This window comes from Ambystoma mexicanum, chromosome 11 (assembly GCF_040938575.1).
Source record: "Ambystoma mexicanum isolate Mex_15411 chromosome 11, UKY_AmexF1_1, whole genome shotgun sequence".
Classification (NCBI taxonomy): Eukaryota; Metazoa; Chordata; class Amphibia; order Caudata; family Ambystomatidae; genus Ambystoma; species Ambystoma mexicanum.
In genome coordinates this window covers 1,220,939,243-1,220,961,015 of record NC_090934.1, presented here as the reverse complement: position 1 = coordinate 1,220,961,015, position 21,773 = coordinate 1,220,939,243, and the positions used below count along the sequence as shown (strand labels likewise).

Genomic DNA, 21,773 nt, shown 5'->3' with positions numbered 1-21,773 from the left:
CCCGAAGGTTTCCTGGTCAGAATCCACCCCTTCTTCATAGATTGAAGATAATCCGGGGTACTCTGACCTCGGAAATGGTGTAAACTCCATTTCTAAGGCAGAAGGAGCCAAACTCGTCATTATTGGGCGAGAAAACGTTGATGTCGTCGACGCTGATGTGACAGGCTTCGAAGGCGGCGAGAACGGCGTCGAGAAAACTGGAAGAGGCCTCGAAGAACTCGAGAGGATCGGGATCCTACTCGAGGATGTCGACGACGGTCTCGGCGTCGTGCCGGAGGCTCTTGTTATCACCGTTGGCTGTGGAGTAACCGTGGTTTTATCTTTCATCGGTGTCGATGTCGGCGTCGACGATGGCGTCGAGTCGATCGACCGATGCGTCGAAGAACCCTTCGACAACGGCGTCGATGGCGCCGATCCATGCATTGAGGGGATCTTCGACGACGGCGAAGACGGTGCCTTCTTACCCGATGGCCCGTGGCGCTCTCGGGTGGAATCTTTCGCCGGGTGCAGCGGCTCGCCGCGTTTCGATTATTTGGGTTTTTCACCCGGGGTATCACCCTCAGCTGTCTTCGAGGGGGTCGAGGCCGCTTTCTCGAAGACGCTTAGCATTTTCTTCCTGAATTCCTCCCACTCAGCCTGAGAGCTGTGTTTTTTGGGGCAGGAGACCCTTTCTGGGGAAACAGAAGATGAAGAAGAAGGCGATCTTCGCGTCTCTTCTTTGAGTGTCTCGATCTCGACGAATGGTGGGAGCTACTTCGAGATCTGGAATGGGAATGCTTTCGGCGGCGAGGAGACAAATGCCTCGACTCAGCCGAAGAAACTTTCGAGGAGGTTTTGACTGACTTACCTCTCTCGAGCTTCCCCTTGTGCTCCATCAAGGCTTTCACCGTCATGGACATGCAGTCCTCACACTCCGAACAATGATGCTCGGCACCCAAGCACTACAAGCAGATCCTGTGTGGATCTGTTATTGACATTTTTTTACTGCAGTCTCGACATTTTTTGAAGCTGGATCGCGGCATTGTCGGTTCCGATGAAGAAGCCATCGAGAACGAGTTGGTATTTGAGTAAATCTAGAAGGTTTATCTGACTGAACTGAGCAACGATATTCCGAGGCCCCACAAAGCGCGGAAAAACGGAACTGAGCAACGGATGCCGCACCTGGCTATTTATGGGCATGGTGACGTCAGCGCTGATACGGTGGCTGTCGAGGGACATTGACTCGGCGGACGTCGACGCGCATCGCCCTCCACAGAGAACATTTTCCAAGGCCAGCAAGCTGGAGACAAATTATCAAAGATAAGGAATACGTCGGAGGACACAATCCCTTCGAAAAGGTGCAAACTTTTGGTAGTTCGCACCTTTCTCATGCGAACGATTTGCCAGCTGTACTCTCAGCCGCGAGAAAATCAATTGGATTCTTTGATCCTTGCCCCCCAATCACTCAGAATCCTACTCTAGATTTCTACATTGCCAACATCCCACCACAGTAGAGCCCTCGAACCCACCATGCCCACAGGGCAAAAGTGGATAGAAAATTAGAAAAGTCGGCCACCACCACTCACCTTTGGCAACAATAGCCTCTTGCCCCAAATACCGCAGAAGCTCAATAGGAGAGAACAAGTGTTTCCAACTGGCATGCACCAACTCATCTCCTATCCCAACTAACTCCAATATCTATCACACATCTCCTGTAGAAAGGCACACCAAGATAACACTAAAAATAGCAGAAGATGCAGAAAACAAAATCTAATTGCGTTATTATCGTGAGATCCACATTCTCAAAGTGATCTGGTCTCCGGTAAAAGCGTTGACTCCTGCCCGCCTCCACAGGTGTCAGGTGCAAGATGAGGTCCTCATTAAATAGGCTTCAGGTGAGCATACCCAATGGCAAGATGGCTCCTGTAGAGCATCAACCATGGACAGAACCTCTGACTCTACCAGAATGAAAATTCTACTACTATTACAACATGTATTGTTGCTTCCTTAAGCAACTGGTAAAACTGCCTTGAGAAAGTGAATGTCTTCATCAGTATGGACAAGATTTCTAAGAGGCTAGGATACCAGGGCCTATGGGCTTGGCGTTGAGCATGAAGTATTTCTTCAGTGATTCTTCTGCATAGACGCCGAAAAGATGCAAGATGTTGAAAGTTATATTAACCCAGAAGCATAGTTTGTTCACTACATTAGTGAGCAGGGACTTAAACGAGTAACAGTATCAATCCTAGTTTCTAAGATCTGCTTAGAACCACCCTGCCTTCACCGTCCATTCCAGAAACGCAGCCGAAACGGCGCATGTAATTAATAATGATATGGCACAGTCCACAAAATGCAGCTATAAAGAACCATGCTGCATGTGCCACTAGCATCATCCAAGCCAAGGCTAGCTGAAGAACCATCTTGCACCCCAAAAGCACCCAACTTCTTGGAGGTAGGTTAGGGAGAGCATTGGTTTGGAACTGGCACTTGAAGCCTGAACTACAAAACTTTAAGAAGTAGGATGAACAGATCACCATATGTAAACTTGTGCTCTTTCGCCGTTTGGCCACACAAAAGAAATGTAGATGAAGTTTTACTACAGCTTTCATGCAGGGGCACCCCCAAGGGGTGGCCAAGGGGGGCCACGACCACCACCCTAATAAAAATGCTGCTCCCCCCCCCCATTGGCCACCCTGTGAAATTTGAAAAAAATACGCTTATTTTTTTTTCTTTGCACTGAACTGTGCATGGAAAATAGCATGCCCAGTAGTTCAGTGCGAACAAAAAAAGTATTTTTTTTTGCTTTTGCTTTTTTGCCATGGTTTGCCGCAGCCTGCCGCTCAGACTGGACAGACCTGGAAATAAATACAGCCTGAGCCTAGAGGCACGCATTTTTGCTTTGGCAATTGGCTCGCGCTTCCCAGGCTGTATTTATTTTTCCGGGTTTCCAAAGTTCTGGCTGCATGTAGGTTGTTGTGCTGTCTGCGCAGCACATACCTTGTTTTTTCACACCAAGACCAGGCTGGCAACCTGGAGCTGCATCTGGAAACTCACAGGTACTGTAACTAGCCAAGTGCTTTTCGATGCATAGGCACATTGCCGTATTTCTCGAGGTCAAGCATAATGCAAACAGCCCTATTTTGGACAGCTGGAAGCTCGCCTTCCTGGAGATGTTTGGGAACATAGCAGAGCAGTATAAAACACAAGATAAAAGGACCACCTGTAACTAGAACGTTCGATGCTGCCTACTTAACATTTGACATGGAGTATAGACAAGACAGACAGTGGGAGGATTTCACCAATCTCTGTATCTGTGCTTGCAATGGCAGGAGCGTATCAAAAAGTACCCCCTATGTCTAACCTACTACACTGACTTAGGTGCAGTCACCAATGGAAGCAGAAAGAGAACTACTTAGCTGGCACCCTGATCTCTATTCATGAAAAAGGAGTGCATCCAGGGCATTGCCGCCTCAATAATCCACATCGCCCAGTCAAGGAGACTACTGTATGTATGCCACTATGTCAAATGCTAATTATGTTGCGGATGACCTCTTCTAAAGGGACAAAATCCAGACTAAACATCAGAAAACAGACAATTATTGTAGGTCATTTTATAACTGAACCATTACCTCAGAGTCAATAACTGCAGCTGTGAAATGAAACATTGATATGAGCTTATAGTTTATGGGCCCTCAGGGTGGATCTAAATTGTGTTTCTTTAATGATGATAGGACCAGGCTTTGTTTCACAAGTTGTTGATAACAAAGCATTATTGCTCAACGCTACACAGGCTATTATGAGCCCAGACGCCATGCAGGTCCATGGCAGTAAAGCTATTAGCAGCTGGCCGCAGTGCCGGGTGCTAAGCTGAAGTGCCAGTTTGGGGGCAAAGTTAACACGCTGCAAATATTTTTGGATTGGTGGCACTGCAAAAGGAGATGGAGACCTGGGCTTCCCTGCAGCGCTGAGAGATTTATTTCCACCACACTTCACAGAGCTGAGGTAAGCAGAGTGTGTCTGTGTGTGGCACCCTGACCTGGTTTTGCTTTATTGGATGATATATGTGCAACTGAGCCAGACTGCCAGAGCCTTCTTTTCCCACAATGGAATCATAACTTCAGTCAGTTGGGATTCTTTCAGTTTATGGCTGTCAGCCGCCCCGTTTCTTGGACCAGGCGCACAACAGACCAGATGACAACTCAATGTCACTTGGCACCTTGATTAGGAAAGTGGAGTTCATTTTGTGTCACCGTGCAGACAGTAGTCCATGGCAAATCAATGCAGTGATGTGTGCAGCAATGATTTGTGCGCTGCACAAGTCGCCACCCTGACCCTGTTGGTTAATGGTGTCTATGTGGTGCTCCCTTATGTAACAGTACATATACCTGTTTTTGTCTGATGTGCCTTATGTCCATAAAAGAGCACACTGGACTGTTTTGTGTATGTGACTCTGATGAGCATGCCATACTGTGCCAACACTTAAACAAGAAGCAAAAGAGTCCTTGTACGGTGTACCCCATTTGAGTGGCTGATGTTGCGGCCATTTTATACTCGCATCCAAAAATGTAAGCTGTCCAAATGAGCATGTATGGTTCAAGGTACAAACATTTTAATGTTAGGGTGAGTATTGTGAACACCAAGCCATCCATCAGTTATGCATTTAGATATGCACACATACAATCCTTTTATTACAGACTTGTTTATCAAATGTAGAGATCTCTGATCACTTTTATAGTCCTGAAATGCTCTGTGATTCAATGCAAAGTATACAGGAATCCTCATTGGTGGTATTTGTCCCCTTTCCAACTCAGAGGTATTTTGAAAGAGCACAATAAGAGTGTACCAGACTGCCCATCTTGGAGTTATAACCTTCTATCAGAAAATAATTCATATGGTTAGTATAGTATTGCCCCTTGGCAAATACAAGTGAGGTGGTACGAACACAACACCTGCAACACAGGGCCAGGTTAGTGGGCCCTCAGACCCTGATAGGCTGTTCACAGTGCAGTGTGCCAGTGCGGACAGTTTGAAACTGCATTCACGCAAGGCCTTCCATAAGAGCAGGTGACAGAAAAACTATTTTCTTGGGCAGCAACAGCTGTGTTTTCACATTAGAATTCCTCTGTAAAGTACTTGAATTACAATGTAATGAAACCAGCTTCATTTATATAGCATTATTTATTCATATTGAGGAGGGTTTTTATCGCACGGCAGAGGTGTAGTTTGGGAGTGACGTGTGCCAGTTAGTGGGGGGGGGGGCGCATTCTGATGTTTCACCCTGGGCACCAAGTTTGCTAGAAACTGCCCTGGCTGTCAGGCGAGGTGCCTCTTGAATGTGCTTGTGAAATGTGGCTCCCGTGTAAACGACTAGGGCATTTTCCATAATTTTTGCAGCTAGGCTGTAGCAGTTCTGTTTTTTTTTCAAAATTACTTTTATTGATTGATTTCAAAGCGTATGTAACTGCACCTCCCTTGAACAGCGCTCAAACATTAATCTCGGCAACAGTATCAGTTTGCTTAACATTTAACTTGATTTTAACTCCCACCCCTTCTCCCTTATTGCCCCCTCCCCCGGCAATGGAGGCGAGACACGCCGCAAGTTTTGGTCCTTGGGTCGTGGGCAAGTTTTTCAATGAGTGTACTTGGGGCTTGGGCTATTCATTCATTCCTCTGTAGGCTTCGAGGAAGGGAGCCCATTGCATTTCCCTGCTAGGGGATAGCCCACGGAATGTTTTTCCATTACACAGAGTTCTCTGACTTTTCTGGCCCATGTTTTCTCCTTGGGAAGGTCCTCGTCTTTCCAGCCTATGGTAATACAGACCTTGGCGGCCAGCAGGAGGAAGTGAGTCATATGCAGGACTTTATCCAGCGCCCTTCTTGTTCCTCAAGTCCGAATAACACCAGTCTTGGGTCCCTGTCCCTGGTAATCCCTTCTATGTTCCTTATCCAGGCCAGAACTTCACTCCAATACTTTTGGGATTGGGGACAAGCCCACCACATATGCCAATAATCGGCGGGGCTTCCACACTCCCTTCAGCACAAGGGGCTAGCATGACTGAACATCTTCGAGAGCCTGATGGGGTCGTACTGCCACTTGTGCAATAGTTTCAGACCATGCAGTTTATATTGCGCTGAGATAGATATTTTTTGCACCGTTTCACACATCTTTGACCACAGTTGGTCTGATAGTGGGAGGCCAAGATCTTTTTCCCCCATCTCTTTTTTAGATTCTCCAGGTTGTGTTCCCGTTCTACTATCAGGGATCCGTATAGACGGGAGGTGAGGCCTTTACTCGAGTCAGTGTTGCCAAGTATCCATTCAAAATTGGTGAGGTCTCTTTGAAGCTCATCTTTCCACTCTGGATTCGTGAGCACACCTTTCAGTTGCAGATATTTGAACACGTCAAGGGATCTCATGTGCAGTCCTGCCTTCAGGTCCTGGATTGACATGCATCCATCTTGCTTTAGGATTTGCCCCACTCTTTCTAGGCCTGCTTCATACCATTCCTGATACCGGTTCGGTTCATGAATTCTGTCTCTGATGGGTGGAGCCCAGATATATCTCAATTGGGAGGCCCCGGTTGTAAGACCTTTCATCTCTTTTTTGTTCCACCATAGTTTTAAAAGGACCCATCACAAACTGCTGCAATACACTATTAGGGAAAGACTTCTTAGGGGCCATAGCCACTCACCCAGAGACACCAGTCTAAGTGGGTAGCTCTCGATGGCCAGCCACTGCTTAGCAGTTCTGTTTTTAAATATTAAGGACCCATACTTGAGAGAACTGATGGGGCAGAAAGTATCATACCTGTTACTCTTTTCTAAAAGATTTGCAATTCTTAGTATTTAACACACAGTGAAACTGTGACCAAAAAAAAATGGTCTGGGAACCTGAAAAAAAAAGTGGACCACATTTGTCAACGACCGTTTGGGCCTTTTTTGCAACTATCTTAGATGCATAATAGAATACAGATGCTAGCAGTCGGTGGTCGAAGTGTACCAAAAGAAGTAGTGGAACTATGTTCCCTGCTGGCCTGCCCACAAACATCTTTGCCACGCCCCCTTTTATGTGTTTGTGTGCCACCCCACGATTTCCTATGGCCTTATCAAGCCACCCCTATAAAAAGATTCTGGGGTGCCACTGCTTCCATGAACCCCATCAAAGTATCACACCACCCTAATTCTCGTCAGACTCTAGAATATCAGTCAACGTGCGTGCATTTTGGGGATCATTTTGGGGATCATATCGGGACAAAGAACCTTAAGGTCTTTTGAAACCTTTGCAGAGATGCAAGCCAAACTAGTCAGACTGACCAGGGTATTAGTCATGAAAGTGCAGTACTGGAGAATGATCCAGGTCAATGATAACCTGAAGCACAACAGAGGGACCAGACTGTAGAAACACTAGGACCACTAATCCAAACTAGTCGTCATCGCTGGTGTCAGCCAGACCAGCAACAAACCCGATCCCAGGGTATAGTACATCACAATGTGTGTAAAAGCTATGTTCAAAGAGAGTCAAGGTTTGTTGTCAGGGGCCCTATTGATTTCGAGTGCACCAAGCACCAATGGGGAAATGAAAAGTCCCACACGCGGTTACTTCTGCACAGAGCACTGGAGGAGACTCAACACTCTGCATCAGTGGAGGCCTCAAAGGTAGCCCAGTGGCATGACATACGGTACCATGCACAGATGGTAGAGTAATCTTAGGGCAACACAGATTCAAACAAAAAAATCCTAAAAGATTATAGTGTTGGGACTCACTGCACTGTTCACAGCAGGACCAGTGCACTTCAGAGCAGACCAGGTGGGTGTTCTCTAAAATTTGTAACATGGATGACTACAGCACAACTGCAGTGGCGGTGTAGACAGAAAAGTTACAGTTTTCATGTTTTTCCACTAGGAGGATTAAAAAACTCGATACTCTAGAGACAGCACCATAATTAAAGTCCTAAAATGTGAATTCCTAGAATCAGAAACTCTGTTGGGGGTAATATGACTTTGGGAATGCGATCGCTTGGTTTTCTTTTGATCCAGTAATGGCGCTTTGCACCAGATTTTGGTCACGATTGGACAAGGAGCAAGAGGTACGGGGGCTAACATGGAGAGTCAGAGTTAGAATAATGGGTTTTGGAGCACTGGGTAAAATTAGATGGACCTGCACTGGTTTCATCCTACCAAACGTTTTCAACTGTGTGAAGACTTCTGCAATAATTCTCTTGGATGGGCTTGGAGGGAATAGCTTGGTGTGACACCTGGATGTCAGTCATGTGCCAGACCCAACCGCAGGCAAAGCAATGGTGAGCATCCTCAGACTCTTACTCACCACAAGCTTAAAGTACAAGTCTCTGGGAATAATGATAAAGGTATGCAAATCCAACAAAAATCTATGTGAGTGGCTAGACCTCGGAGTGGCGTCTATGACATGCAGAAGAAAAAAAAATGAGGATGCAGCCAACTACATGCATGCACCAGGGGCATTATGTCCGGCTCCGGTGGAGCCAATGTCACTGTGACCGAGTCAGGTTGGTGTCACTGCAATGCCCTTGGGGACAGTTTAAATATCCAAGTCTGTGAACCTTTCCAGAAGAGGACCAATCTGGGAGGGTTAGTTCTCCATTAGATTAGTTTGTTGCTTCAATGAGTTGTCAATTTCCATATGCCTTTATCCTTTGCAGACAAGAGCATGATTTATTTCTCCCCCCCCCCCCCCCCCTCCGGCCCCTGCCCCCTCCCAAGTATACTTCTCTCTTCACCTGGCCAGGGATTTACCTGGCCAGGGATTTACCAGTACCTCCACCCACAAACAGATTTGTCATAGCAAATGATGCCAGCTTCCAAGCTGATAATGGCCTTTCCTCCTGTTACGGATCGGATTTAGACCTCCCCTCAATTTATTTTTGTCCATCCAGATACTTGGGATTCTTCCTGCGTAGGACCTTTGAAAACGCGTGTCTACATATGTCTGGGCCTTTACCTTAGCATAAGCCAACTCTGCTGCTGGCACCATAAACTGTACTACTCAGTAGTCACTGGCATCTCAGTGGATTCTTCTTCCCAACAAACATTCTCCCCAATCATGAGAACTTAATCGCCTATTACTCCATTACAAATCCTGGCAACTTGAGAGGTATCGCCATGAGGAAGAGTTGAATATCCTGGTTCCTTTTTTCAGATGTATGCAGAGACTTCAGTTAACACCTGGCAAACTTAAGTCACCCATCTCCATCAATATCCTTAAATGACTGCTCATAGATACCATCCAGAAAATAATAAGTAAACTCTTTGCTCCTTTAAAAGGACTTGCCAGGCCTCAAAATGTGTACTTGCTATTAGCAAGTATTTGATAGTTGATTAGAAATTGGTGTTATCTGTGCATGCGAAGATCTGCGAGAACGACTAGAAAGGCCTGGCTGCTTGCAACTTGAATTGTTTACCCCAAGATTACTAGAATGTAAATGGTTTTCTCGTTCTCTCTCACTAAAGTAAACTCAACAATCCATACATTTGACTTAAAATGAGGATAGTACCAGAGGACAGAAGTGCTCAAGTCACAAATGAGAGTCCATTAAGAGGCAGATTATATATGCATAGACACTATCCAGCAAGATGTTTGCAGAAACTATTCCCCATGGCCACCTTCAACAAGACCTCGCTACCAACAGATTTACAGAACTCACTTCATAATCTTTGCTTTAGCACTCTTCGCAACGTGCTGCGTTTCCATCGCAAACACCCCCAATTAGTTGGGCTAAAAGTTTAATTCCTAAAGCCTGGTGTTTCAGTTCCTTGGATTATGCCCTGAAGTAATCCCCAAATGTCACCCATAAACTTGATCAAAGCCATAGAGAGTACTCACCGGAGGGTTGGGTTGGCCAGATACTTGGAGTGCATGCTGCAAGGCCTGACTAAACAGGTCGTTTGTGATGGGTGTTCCAGATAGGACAGTGGTAGACATTGGAGACGTGCCAGAGGAGTGTCCCTTAAGAAACAAAAAAAATGCACAGCCGGTTGCTTTAAATACCATCCAGTGAACAGAGATGAAACCACTGTCCCACATAAGCAGCGTACTACCCGTACGATCCCCCTTACGCCCCCACCTTAAAAACAGACAAACGTTCTAAAACAAGTACACCCACCACCTCCCAAAAACAAAATATCTGAAACAGCAGGCACTTAAGATAATGATCCTGCTTCCACTCACACAGCTCTCCAGATCAGGGGTGCTAGTGGAGCAGTGCCACAGAAATGAGCTCCAATATTGCTGCCTGAGTAGAAGAGTAACTATGAGAAAAATGCATATTTTCATTTGCATCGATTTCTAGGTGCAAAGAAGTATGGTTTACAAAAATATATACTTTAGAGTCGAAATGTAGCTTTGTCTGCTGTGAGGAGCCAGGAATGAGACGCAGACACAGAGCTTACAGTTTTGCCTATACACATTTATTAGACATAGAAGAGGGTAGGAAAGGTACCAATAGACAAAGTTCACTGTTCCAGAGGATGGCTCGCTTCCCCTGGTTTGCTCTTCGGAATAGTCACTTTACACACTTGCAAACTTGACTTTGCTGCGTTCATTCCATCGTTGTTCTTTTGAAAATATTGGGGCTCACATTTCCTTTTCTTCAATCCACTTGCTTTTATCTCTGCTTGGTAATGTTGCTGAAGCACCCCGAAGTCCCAGTATCCCTCCGGAGGACTCACTGGCTTTCCGTGGGTTTCTTCAGTGTCCAGTTTCCATTTTACGGCCTCGCCGGCTTTGCTGAATGACTTCCACGTCTTCTGTGGTTCCTGCTCGTCTGCCAAACGCTTCTCCATGTTCGGGCGGCGCAGATGCCGCTCTCCGGTTCCCGTAACCAGTAGGAAGTCTCTCCTTTTCTCTTCCTCTCACGGTTTTCACACGGTAGACTAGCATCTGCAATCCTCCTCCTATGGCCTTCTCAGGCTCCACAGTCCCCCCTGCGGCTTGTCAGTCCCTCGGTCAGCACTGAGTAGGCAACACCTCCACAGACAGCGTCTCCCTTTTTCATGCGGGTTGAGGGTTTTTAAATGTCCCGGCATCCATCATACGCCCGCAACCACTAGAGAGCGTTCAGTGTTTCTTTCATCTGACTGATCCTCATTGTTCCAGTCAGCCTCCTTGTCCCAGTACTTTCACATGTCTGGTGACAGTATTTTCTGTACAGAATGTTGGAAGATTTCAACAGTAGGTCCCATAGATTGTTGAAGGGAGCCATCACAATATGCCACCGAGGCTTGAGGAATGGAGGGGTATCCCCAAAAGGAAAAGGGGGGATACCATGTCTCATCTGATGGGTCACTTTCTTGAGGGTTGCCTACCCCCGGTGGACCTCCCTCATATAGCCGTCCCCAGGGTCAGGATCGGGTAGCGGCTGTTGTCCCCTGCCCCCATGGGCTGAGGCTACCGCCAGGATAGGAGTGATGACATCCTCCGATTCATCACACCGCCTAAAACTACTCTAGTGGAATGGGAATTACTTTTTAATGCCAAACTTCAAAAGGGGTGTAAAATACCCCAACTTCAAAATCCTATGTGGTGCACTGAGGTGACCATACAATCCAGATATGTCTGCGGGTATACTGGTCATCCAGGGTATGGCTGTAGCATATTTCTGATAAAAGCAGCAACATGAATTACTGTGGGATACTTTTAAAGCCATTAACTTCCAGTTGGGATTACTTTTCTTTAAAAGACAGACAACTAACACTTCCACAAACAATTTGAAGACTGTTTCACAAATTATTTAAAAACAGCATACACTGAAATCTGCAAGATCTGTCATTTGCAAGCACACTTGTTTTTGGAAGTACAATGAATTCAGTTCCCTAGCTTGGATTATTAAATGCCACTCCCCAAACGCAATCCTTCTGTGACGCAATATCGGACCACTTGGAAACAAAGTCATAAAGAGGAATAATGTTTTCTTATAAAAAATAAATAAATCCTCCTTGCCTTCTGCTGCACAACCAATGTTACAATTTCCCTCACAAAAATCCCTTTTTTCACCTCCTCAGAATTCTTGAAACTCTGGTCTACAAGATGACTTACACGCTCCCCAAACTACCCTGTGCTAAAAGAGATCCTCTCCTATACCTGTGCCGGGAATCTCGCCCTCTCCACCATTAACTCTTCATTCCCGTCCAGCATTTTCACTGCAGACCTTAAAACCTCCCTTCAACAAGCTTCGTCTTAAAAAGGAATCCCTTGGCTCGCCTGATGTGAACAATTATAGACCCATTTCTAACAACCGCTACCTATCGAAATCAGCAGACAAGGAGGCATATTCTCAGTTGTGCATTTTTTCTGAACCCAACAATATCTTGGATCCTTCAGACCTTTACTAGGAAAAGAATCTTGCTTAGTCTACATTTAGGATGATCTCACAAGACACACAGACTCAGATGGGCCTTCCGCCCTAATCCTATTCTAGCCCCCCTCAGCTTTTGATCATTGCATCTTTACTGATAGACTACACAACATAGGCATTTGTGATCTAGCCCACAACTGGATATCTTCATTGCTCTGCAACACCTCACAAATTGTGTTCCTGCTCCTGTCACTTCGACCTCCTGCCCAGTTTTGCACGGATTGCCTCAAGGAGCCTTCCTCTTGCCCCTCCTCTTTAACCTCCATCTCAGTTCTTTGCCTGCTTGTATCCACTCCTTCGGTCTCACCTGTGACAACTACGCTGACAATCAAATCGTCCTCAAAATCTCCAGTGACCTTCCTGCCCCCTCACCCGATCTGGCCCCCTGCTTCTGCGGGATCCACCTATGGATGACTTCGAAGCACCTCCTCAACCCAAGGAAAACCGAAATCTTGCTTTGAAGAAAAACATCCCTGTTCCCCCTCAAGCGACTCATTGGCTTCCTTTGCTAGCCCCCCTACACCCTCCACCCTTCTTATAAAGAAACCCTGGTTGCCTCATGAATTCTAAACTTTCCAACATGGCACATCAACGCGGTCATGAAAAGCTGCATTCATTATATCTGCATCCTAACACACATTTTTCCCTTTCTTACTAGCCCCCCAGACTCTCAGCAATTCTTGCAATAGTCTCTTGTTTAAATTATGCCAATGCTCTTCTCCTCCGAGCTCCCTCAGATCTTCTGACCAAACTTTAGGTAATCCAAAACACTGCAGCAAAATTTCCTTTACGTTTAGTGCCGAGAAAGAACAATTCAGCCGCACTTCTCCACTGGATGCAGACTGCTCAGCGAAATTACTGTCAAAGCATTGTGTATAACTAACTTGGCCTTGCACCGCAAAGGCCCAGCATTAATTCAAAAGAAGGCCACACACTACAGGCCTAACATAATCCTTTGAGCCTCATCAGCATCAATACACTAACCAAATCTGCCTGAATAGGTGGTTCCTCCTCAATACAAGCCTTGCCAATCTGGAAGTCCCTCTGAACACTTGCTGTATCGAATACCATCTTCTCTTCAGGAAAGCACACCAGACCTTGCTGATGGATCCCATACTGTGCTGTAAACCTATCCGGCTATCAGCCTTCTCGCCCATCCCTCGTATGCCTGAAAAACTCTTACACTAACACTCCATCAATCCTCTCCACCTCCCCACTCCTAATTCATCCCCTAGCAAAGCCATATTTTATGACCTTGACTATATATTGTAAAGAACCCTAGGGCTTCCTCCCATCTACTCCCTTTGCAGCTTCCTCCCAGGTGGCCAGGAAAGGCCATCACTTTTGGATCCCGACCATGGGGGTAGATATGCGAGGGAGAATCACCTGGTTGGAGGGACCTTGGGGAGAGGGGAAGAGGATGTCTTTAGGTGAGGTATGGTAGCCCCCTTTCCCTTGTAAGAAGAAACAAGTTGATTACCTATCTCCAGCATGGCTCTGGCATGGATTCACATGCTCATGAATATTTCCAGCCGTCAGGGCGGGAATCCTTAGTAAAAGAAAAACCAGTTTCACTTACAAACTATTTCTCCTTTAAACCAATCACTGTCGTCTGGGTCATACTGCCCCCATCCAATGAAAGTGCTCTCCCTAAGCCCCTCCTCTGGCAGCCATCTTCAGATTTGGTAAGCACGTAAAGTGGCAGTATGACCAAGAAAAGCTGGAGAGGGGACGGAGGGAGGGTTCGCATGTGAATCCATGCCAGACCCATGCTGGTAGAACAATAGTTACAGGTAAGTAACTTGGTCCTTTTCCTGCATGAGGTCTGGTATGGATTCACATGCTCATGAATAACTAATACATAGCAGTACAACAACATTACACAACCACGGGAGGTGGCAAGGCTCAACAGAAGCAATCAACTCTTACCTCTGCAACAGACTCACCTCAGCGAAGAGGTTGTGTAGCACTGCTTGGCCGACTCTGGACTCCTCCCTGGAATCCCTGTAGACGAAGTAGAATCTTGTGATGGTGTGCGTGGACCTTCATGTGGCCGCCCTGCAGATGTCTTGCAGATGTCCAGCCCGGGCACACCAGACGGGAACACCAGACAGGAACACAGTCGTCGCAGCACCGCTCTGGTGGAGTGGGCTCTCGGACAGCCGGGCTGCGTGATGCAGCCCGAGAGCCACCTTGAGATGGAAGCTTTGGACAAGGCCTTCACATGGGTCACAGGACCAAAGTTCATGAACAGTTGGGAAGCCTTCCAAAAACTCTTTGTGGGCGTCATGTAGAACTTCAGGGCATGAGCAACGTCCAGGGAGTGCAAGGCCCTTTCAGCTGGTGACGAAGGCTTCGGGAAAATAACAGGTAACACCAAAGGCTCGTTGAGGTGGAATTCGACAGAACCTTCGGTATGAAAGAGGGGTGCATCCTCGGCACCACGCTCGATTTGTGGAAAGTCAGATACAGCTGTTTGCAGGACAGGGCCTGGATCTCAACTACCCTCCTGGCACAGGTAATGGCCACAAGGAAAGCGGTTTTCCACAAGAGGAACATGAGCGTGACCTGAAGCATAGGCTCGAAGGTCCCCCTACCCCCATGAGCCTCGTCAGCACCACGTTGAGTTCCCACGTTGGGGCAGGAGCCTTCACCTGTGGGAAAGATCGAAATAATCCTTTGAGGAACTCCTTGACGAGTCAGTGAGACCAAAGTGAAGACCTTCCTGGAGACCTGGTGTAGCGGGAGATAGCCGCCAGATGTACCTTGATCGAGGCGTGCACCAGTCCGGCCTTGGCCAAGGAAAGCAAGTGTAGAAAAATCTGTGGGGCCGTGACCCTCAGAGGGGTAATCTTCTGAGACCAGCACCACATAGCGAATCGCTTCCACTTGTGACCGTAGCGCTTCAAAGTCGATGACGATCTGGCCTTTGCAAGGACCTCCCTTGTGTCCGCAGGCAACTTATATCCTCCAAACTCGAGGGCTGCAGGAGCCAAGCCCTCAGGTTCAACGATCCTGGGTCGTGGTGATATATTGCGCCTCCTTCTCTGGTGAGAAGATCCGGAATCACCGGCAGCTTTACCAGAGGCAATGCTGACAGGCTGAGAAAGTCCAAGAACCAAATCTGCCTCGGCCACGCCAAGGCGAGGAGTATCATCCTGCATTGGCATCGTCTGAGTGGGTTGAGGACTCGTAGCAGGAGAGGCAAATGAGGAAACGCATACAGAAACAGGCAATCCCACGGGAAAGGAGAAAGGGTCCCCGGGAATCTCTTTTGGTGGAATCTGCTGGCAAACTTCAGGCATTTGGAGATCACTGCCGTCGCAAACAGATCAATCTGGGACCTGTCCCACTTGACGAAGATGCAGTCCACCTGGTCCTTCTGAAGTTCCCACTCGTGGCAGGAGCGCAATTCCCAGCTGAGGGAGTCTGCGATGGTGTTCTTGACTCCCGCCAGGTGAAGAGGAACGAGGAACATGCCTTGTCTGATGGCCCAATGCCACAAGTCATGCGCCTCTTTGGAGAGTGCTGGGGATCGAGTGCCCCCCTGCTTCCTGATGTAGAACATAATGGTGGTGTTGTCCGTGAAGATCCTCACCACCTTGCCGTTCAGAGATGGAAGGAATGACTTGAGGGCCCAGAACACTGCAGCTCCAAGATATTGATGTGGAGATCCTTCTCCTCCGGCAGCCACAGGCCTCTGGCATGGGTGCAGACATCCAGTGTGGGCTCCCCAGCCTTCCAGGGAAGCGTCCGTGGTGATCGTTTCCTGGTAGGGGGGAGGTTTGAAACCCTGTGCCCCGGGTGATGTTGGAGTGAAGGCCCCACCACCTTATCGCCCAACGGAACTCCTCGTTGAGTGGGATCTTGTCAGCGAATCTCCGGAAACCTGTATCCAGCAAGCGTCCAGGAACTCCTGAAGATGTCGCAACCATAACCTGCATAGTTGGATAACGTAGATGCAAGATGACAAGCCGAGCAGCGACTTGATGGTTCGCACTGTGGCGGTCTTCATTGACAACAGTCGTTACACTGTTCCTTGAATGGCCGCTACCCTCTGCTCCAAAGCCTACGCAAGGCAGGAGACCGTATAAAGTCCAGCTCCTAGGAACAGCACGTTATGCGATGGTGTCAAGCAGAACTTTGGACAATTAATGGAGAATCCCAGATCCGTCAGCAGCTGGACGGTCGTCTCTGTGTGTCTGACAGCTAACTCTCGCGAGCGGACCTGGATGAGCCAGTCATCGAGGTACAGGTACACATGTATCCCCCGTAGCCACAGATGGGCTGCCACTGCTGCCAGGCACTTCGTGAACACCCTTGGGGCCGACTTCAAGCCGACAGGAAAGCCTTGAACTGGTAGTGCCGTCCCTGTACTACGAAGCTTAGAAAAATTATTTTTTTCTTGTGAATGGGGACGTGGGAGTAGGCATCCTTCAGGTCCAGCAACGTCAAGAAGAACAAGTTACTTACCAACTGTAACGTTCTTTCGACTGGATGTTCCTCCCACGTATTCCTCATCTTGTGATAAATCGTTATCTCCAGCTTCGCTGCTTCGGAAAAAAAAATTCTCGGCAGAGGGCGCTGTGCTCGAGGTCGTGGCGTCGATTGTCCTTCGACGTACTCCGTACTCTGTCGACGTCACCGATGGTATAAGTAGCTTGAGCCGCGCCCGTTGCTTCAGTTCTGTTTTTTCGATGAAATATATATATAGGAGGAACACCCAGGCAGGTCCCATGACCGATACCTTCTTCGTGAGAGGAAAGTGTAAGAAAACGTAAACTGTACTGTGGGGTTGGATGGGAGGGTCGATGAGGAAAACGTGGGAGGAACATCCAGTCGAAAGAACGTTACAGTTGGTAAGTAACTTGTTCTTCGAATGGATTGTGTCCTCCCATGTATTCCTCATCTTGTGATAGGCTCCCATAGCAGTATCAATTTTTGGAGGTGGGAGTACCATTTCAGTTTTCGTGGACAGAATGCAGAACTGCCTTTGCAAATAAACCCTCGTTAGAGGAGGCAGTGTCCAAACAATAATGTTTAACAAAGGTATGTATTGTTTTCCAGGTAGCAGCTACACAAATGTCAGCTGCCGGCACTCCCCTCTTTAGAGCCGCAGAAGTAGCCATTCCCCTTTTAGAATGGGCACGAAGCCCATCTGGTGGTTCTTTTCCCGCTAATCTGTAGCATTCAACTATGGCTAATATGATCCAATGGGAAATGGTCTGTTTTGCTACAGATAAGCCTAATATTTGACCAGTGTAACCCACAAACAGTTGGTCATCTTGTCTCAATTTAGCCATCCTAGAGATGTAAAAACTAAGAGCCCGCTTGGGATCTAATCTATGTAATCTCTCCTCTTCTTTGCACAGGTGAGGAGGAGGATAAAACGTTGGAAGTACTATTTTTTTGTGACAAATGGAAGTCCGAGACTACTTTTGGCAAAAATGACGGTTTAACCTTAAGGACTACCTTATCTTTATAAAAAATAGTATATGGTGGTTTGCATGAGAGAGCCTGAAGTTCGCTAACCCTGCGGGCTGATGATAGGGCCACAAGGAGGACAGTTTTTAGAGTTAAAAGCCTCAATGGACATGAGTGCAGAGGCTCAAAAGGTATGCAAGTCAAGAATTTTAATATTAAATTTAAGTCCCAGATTGGTACATGAAAAGGTACTGGAGGGTATACATTAGTGAGCCCCTTTAAGAATTGAATTATTAACGGTATTTTGAAGTATGAAACCTCTTCCGAGGAGCGCTTGAAAATGGACAGCGCAGCAAGGTATCCTTTTATTGTTCCTATCTGGAGCCCCAGATTAGCTAGATGTAGCAGAAAAGAAAGCACCATTGGGGTGCCACACTGTAAAGGGTCCACATCCTTGTCTTTGCACCAGTTACTAAACCTATTCCAGCGACATCGGTACAAAGACTTTGTTGCTGGTCTTCTGGCCGAAAGCAAGATTTCCATTACGTCATCCGGAAGATCCCAATCCTTGTATCTCAACCTCTCAGAAACCATGCGTGAAGGTTGAGTGTCTTGACCTCTGGATGGAGAACCCGACCTTCCTCTTGCGAGAGAAGATCCTCTCTTTGCGGAAGAAATATTGGAGGGCAGATGGACATGTCTAGAAGGTCCGGGTACCACGTCCTCCTGGCCCAATCCGGGGCAGTTAGGATCATGGTTTTCCTGAACTTTCTCAACCTCCTGATTACTTGAGAAATCACGGGGGCTAGGGGAAACGCGTACAGCAGTGGAAACTTCCACTCCACTACGAATGCGTCTCCCAGAGCTCCTCTTTGAGGAAATTCCCTTGAGCAGTACTGATCGCACTTCCGGTTGATCGCGGTGGCGAACAGATCCACTTGAGGGGTTCCCCAAAGGACAAAGATCTCCAGAAGGACTTCCTGAGCCAGCTCCCACTCGTGAGAGACCATGCTCTGCCTGCTCAGAGCGTCTGCCGCCGTGTTCTTCTCTCTGGCTAGGTGGATTGCCGACAGAGATTCCTTCTCGTATTTCCCCAGAACCAGAGCTGCATTGCCTCTCTGCACAGTGGCAGTGACCCTACACCTCCTCTCTTGTTGAGATAGTACATGGCCACTGTTTTGTCTGTCATTATCAGAACATTCTTTCCCTGTACAGAGGGCAGAAAGGCCTTCAGAGCTAGTGTGATTGCCCTAAGCTCTAATAGGTTGATGTGTAGTTTGGACTCCGATAGAGACCAACGACCGCTGATTGTCACATCGTTGGTGTGTGCTCCCCACCCCGCGAGTGAGGCGTCCGTCACTGCCGTTATCTCCGGCCATGGTTGCCAAAAAGACTCTCCCTTGAGAATGTTGTCGTTGCAAGCCCACCATAGAAGATCCTCAGCAACTGCGCTCGGGACTTGCAGAAGATCCGACATATTCCCTGAGAACTGGGACCACTGAGTTCTGAGTGCCCACTGAAGGGATCTCATTCTCAACCTGGCCTCTGGTACTAGAAAAATGCAGGATGCCATGAGGCCGAGCAACCTGAGAAAATTGAAGGCCGGTAGACGTTGGACACTTCATCGGGAAAAGCCTCGCCTCCCGAAGTAAGAGCTCTCCACATCCAGCAGATGGTAACAAAATTCCAGAATGCCCAAGACTGCTCCAATAAACTGGAGTTTCTGGGCTGGTATCATGTGGGACTTCTTGAAATTGAGGGAGAAGCCCAGTTTGTGGAGGAAGTGGCAGGTGATCGAAAGATGTTCCTGAGCTTGTTCTGGAGAACTTGCTCTGATCAACCAGTCGTATGTGAATACCTCCTTTCCTGAGACTTGCTGCCACAACCGCCAACAGTTTGGTGAAAACCCTCGGGGCAGAGGTCAACCCGAATGGCAAAACTCGAAACTGATAATGAGAATTGCCAATCGCGAACCTCAGGTACTTTCTGTGCTTTGGATGGATTGGCACATGAAAGTAAGCATCCTGAAGGTCCAATGATACCAACCAATCTTGGAGTTGGAGAACCTGAAGGATCTGAGAAAGTCACCATCTTGAACTTGTCCTTCCTGAGGAATTTGTTCAAGTTTCTCAAGTCCAAGATGGGTCTCAGTCCTCCGTCCTTTTTTGGGATGAGAAAATATGGGGAGTACCAACCCCTGTTCCTCTCCGCTACAGGTACTAGTTCTATGGCACCTTTCTCTAGCAGGGTTAAAATTTCCTGCAACAGGAGCGGATCCGGAATTTTGACGGAGTTGGCTCCCGGTGGATGATTCTGAGGCCTTTTTAGAAAGGGGAGACAGTAACCTTGGGCTACTGTTTCCAGTGCCCAAGCATCTGAGGTAATGGCCTGCCATTCCTTCAGATGTTGAGAGATCCTGCCTCCCACTGGTGTTTTGTGTAACAAGGTCTCAGAGGGATTTGGAGGTGGCTGCAGGAGTGGCTGAGGGTACAGATGCCGCTCCTGAGGCTGATTTTGCACCTCTTCCCCGTGTTCCACGAGGGAAGTTCCTTTTGCCCCTTTGAGAGGCCTGTCCTCTTCCTCTACCAAAAGAGGAGTAGTATCGAAAAGAACGACCCCTCCAGGAAGATGAGCCGGAATAGGGTTTTAGAGAGTGGCGCAAAGAGGCGCTAAGTGATTTAGCTGCCGCTTTCGAGGTCTGAAGTTTTTCAAGGCTTTCATCAGCCTTTCTGCCAAAGAGCCTCGAGCCATCAAAGGGCATGTTGAGGAGTCTAGCTTGCACGTCCGGTGCAAATCCCGACTTCCTCAACCACGCAAATCTGCGTAGCACAACGCTTGCAGCCATGGATCTGCTGATAATATCAGCAGTATCCAGTCCAGACTGGAGGCATTCCCCCATTGCCTCCTTCCCGTCTTTGACTATATTCAGGAAGCCTTCCCTTTCCTCGCCTTCCGGAATATGATCAGCCGCCGCCGAAATACAGTCCCACAGGGTATGGGTAAACCTGGCTAGGGTACAGGTGACATTTGCCGACTTAAGTGCCATACTGCCTGACGTGAAAACTTTACGTGCCCAGGCGTCCATTTTTTTATCCTCTCTATCTGGAGGGATAGTTGGATAAGCAGTTTGTTTTGAAGTGGATGCTGCTTGAATGACTAAACTCTCTGGAGTCGGATGTTTATTCAAATAATCAGGATCCGATCCAGCTGGTCTATATTATTTTCTTGGAAAAGTGCTGTCTGCAGCAGCAATGGTTTCTGGTTTCTCCCAGTTTTTCCTCCACAGTCCTTTGAAGGGCCCTGTGAAAAGGGAGAACAGGATCCTTCTGAGGTCCCTTGACGATAATATCCGTCATGTCATCTTGTTCAAAAATGGGTGAAGTATTACCCCAACCCATGTATTCAACAACCCTGGTCATAAGACCCCTGTACCCAGCATCTGCATGCTCTGCAGGATAAGGTTTGGCGAACTCTAATTCTGGGGATGTGTCAACTCCACTGGCAGAATGTAGAGTATCACTCAGGTCTCTCATTCTAGATTCCTGGTCAATAAGTTCTTCAGGAACTTGTCTTGTACCATAAGTAACTCCCAAAGGAGTAACTTCGTCTTCTTCTTCTGAAGCAGACTCTTCATAGATTGCAGACATAGATTTGAAAAAGTCTGATCTGGGCAAAGGAGTGAATCTCCTTTCTTCCGCTTCCATCTGCTTCGAAGGAAATGGCAAATCCCTCGAAGTTTGAGGGTGTCTTCGAAGTTTTCAAAGAGGACTTCGATAATGGCGTCGATGACGCATTTGGCTTTGGTGTCGAAATTATCGACGTTGAGGGCGTCGACGAAGTTGTCGAAGTCTTCGACGATTTGTGTTTCTTGGCCGGCACTGGAGAGATGCTCGACTCTTGAAGATTCTTCGACGGTTTTACGTCGACTCGAGGTTTTTTGTATTCCTCGACGCTACTGGTCTTAGCCATAGTAGCCTTGGAC

At 47.5% G+C, this 21,773-nt stretch overlaps 1 protein-coding gene across 7 annotated transcripts in view; it reads right to left on the bottom strand.

The window, feature by feature from the left end:
* The window catches only part of UBL7 (ubiquitin like 7), a 396,382-nt gene that overhangs the window by 73,543 nt on the left and 301,066 nt on the right, over nt 1-21,773 (bottom strand). For 5 of the 7 annotated variants that reach the window (XM_069624581.1, XM_069624580.1, XM_069624584.1 and 2 more), the window contains one exon: nt 9,838-9,960. The exons of the other annotated variants lie outside the window; for them this stretch is intronic. In XM_069624581.1, coding sequence (XP_069480682.1) covers nt 9,838-9,960 — 123 coding nt within the window. The remainder of the gene's footprint in view (nt 1-9,837; nt 9,961-21,773) is intronic. 7 annotated transcript variants of the gene reach the window in all.